Source organism: Cebus imitator, unplaced genomic scaffold, assembly GCF_001604975.1.
Source record: "Cebus imitator isolate Cc_AM_T3 unplaced genomic scaffold, Cebus_imitator-1.0 Scaffold635, whole genome shotgun sequence".
Taxonomy (NCBI): Eukaryota; Metazoa; Chordata; class Mammalia; order Primates; family Cebidae; genus Cebus; species Cebus imitator.
In genome coordinates this window covers 891951-893912 of record NW_016107950.1, presented here as the reverse complement: position 1 = coordinate 893912, position 1962 = coordinate 891951, and the positions used below count along the sequence as shown (strand labels likewise).

At 58.8% G+C, this 1962-nt stretch overlaps 1 protein-coding gene across 1 annotated transcript in view; it reads left to right on the top strand.

Moving 5' to 3' along the window:
• The window catches only part of LOC108295367 (FERM domain-containing protein 1-like), an 11480-nt gene that overhangs the window by 1302 nt on the left and 8216 nt on the right, over positions 1 to 1962 (top strand). The window contains 3 exon segments of the mRNA XM_037734566.1: positions 164 to 304; positions 937 to 1013; positions 1508 to 1691. Of these exon segments, the coding sequence (XP_037590494.1) occupies positions 164 to 304; positions 937 to 1013; positions 1508 to 1691 (402 nt within the window).

Here is a 1962-nt window from a genome sequence, read left to right as displayed (position 1 = left end):
GCCTCGGTTGCAGAGGAAGGGAGTGGGGATACATGTTGCTATACTGCTTTCCCAAAGGGCATGCCCGGAGCATGTACCAGTTTTGAACATTCCTGCACGTTGGAAAACCGTTTTAGTAAGTTTGACACCTGTTCGCCTGTGAAGATGCTTGTTGCGCTGTCAGCTGAGGAAAGCCCCGTCTGCGGCATCAGCTGGAGGAGAGCCCCGCCCGCCCGCCCGCGGCATCAGCTGGAGGAGAGCCCCGCCCGCGGCATCAGCTGGAGGTGGCTTTCAGCTGTGCCTCTCCTCTGGAAGCCACACTGGGGTTTGCACAGATTGTGGCACCTGGGAAGCGTGGCGACCGCTCTGTGAAGCCTTTGTTTTGTTTTCAGACAATGAACATCTATTTATGGATCTGGAGCAAAAGCTCAGCAAGTACTTGCCAAAAGACTGGTAGAGAGAAATGTATCAAGTAAGTCTGGAGTGTCGGGTGGGAGAGGCAGGGCACCACCGTGGGCTGTGCCGGGCCACGGGGACGCGTGGGGTGGGGGAGGGCACCGGGGTGGGGTGTGCTGGGCCTCGGAGATATGTGGGGTGGGAAAGGGCACCACAGCAGCCAGTGCTGGGCCGTTGGGATGTGCAGCCTCGTGTCCATGCACCTGCTCCATCCAGAGGGGCCATTTGCAGGGGGACTGCAATGAGCCCCAAGGGTGCAGGCAGGTGAGCCCACGCCGATCCCACCTTCGCAGATGGTCTTGAACACTGTAGAGTCTGTCTCCACTTAGAGTTTTCTGGTTAGTAAATACCGTGAGTCAGGAGATGTCAGCTGTGGCTGCGGACGCCTGAGCTTCGGCTTTGAGCTGGGCGTGAAGCAATTCCAGACCCCCACACTGGGAAGACAGGACAGCGGGGGCACCTCTCTGCGGCTCACACGTTTTCTTGTATTTTCCCTACCAGGGAAGCAGGAAATGCAGAGCCCCCTTCGTGGCCTTCCTCCGAGTGCGGCACTACGTGGAAAACGGAAGGATCGCGAGGTGACCGCGCTGACTTGCTTTCCTGGAATGTTGAAAATCTGCCACGTGAACAGAAGTCCTGTGAAGGCCACACAATACATTTGAATTTATACTAAAAAATGAAAATAAATACAAACAACCCACTCTATTGGCTGTTTAGGGGAGCACAGGAATTCTATTTAATTGAAATGCATACAGGCTGTGTCATAAAGTGGCACTTCTTCAAACACGGGACTTGTCCTCTGTAGGGTGGGGATGCCATATGCAGGCTGCGGGTGATGCTTCTGGAGGCTGCTGGGTGGAGGGCTCCTTGGTGGCAGTAAGTCACCTGCGCTCTGCTCCAGGGAGAGTGTGGGCCTGTGCCAAGCTGGCCCTGCAGGGACACAGCTGTGGGTGTCACAAGACAGGAACAAGGTGCCAGGGGCTCAGATCAACCCCAGGAGCTGGCATGGGGAGGGACAAGGCAGGGCCAAAGGGGCTGACAGTCCCCACACTCACTCCCTGCTGCCTTCCAGTGACCCCCGGGCACGACACCTGTACTACTGCCACCTGAAGGAGCGCGTGCTGCGGTCCCAGTGCGCCCACCAGGAGGAGGCCTACTTCCTGCTGGTCACCTGTGCGTTGCAGGCTGACCTGGGCAAGCACCGGGAGCCGACCCAAGCCAGGAGGTACTTCGAGCCTCACTCCTACTTCCCACAGTAGTAAGGTTGGAGCCACAGCCTCCCAGCACTGCTAGCCCAGCTCTGTCCGCCTCCACTGGGTCCATCCACAGGAACACGGACTGGGGGCCTGGCAGGGGCAGCTGGAGGAAGAGTCAGGGCATGGAAACGGGGCAGCCATCTGTCCTTTCCTCCTCAAGGCCCAAGGGGCCTGCCCATCCCCCAAAGCCAGGCAGTGTGAGAGGACTGGCCGGGAGCAGGCTGGTCTGGATGCCTGTGCCCCCGGCCAGCTGTGAGGCCTTGCTCGCGTG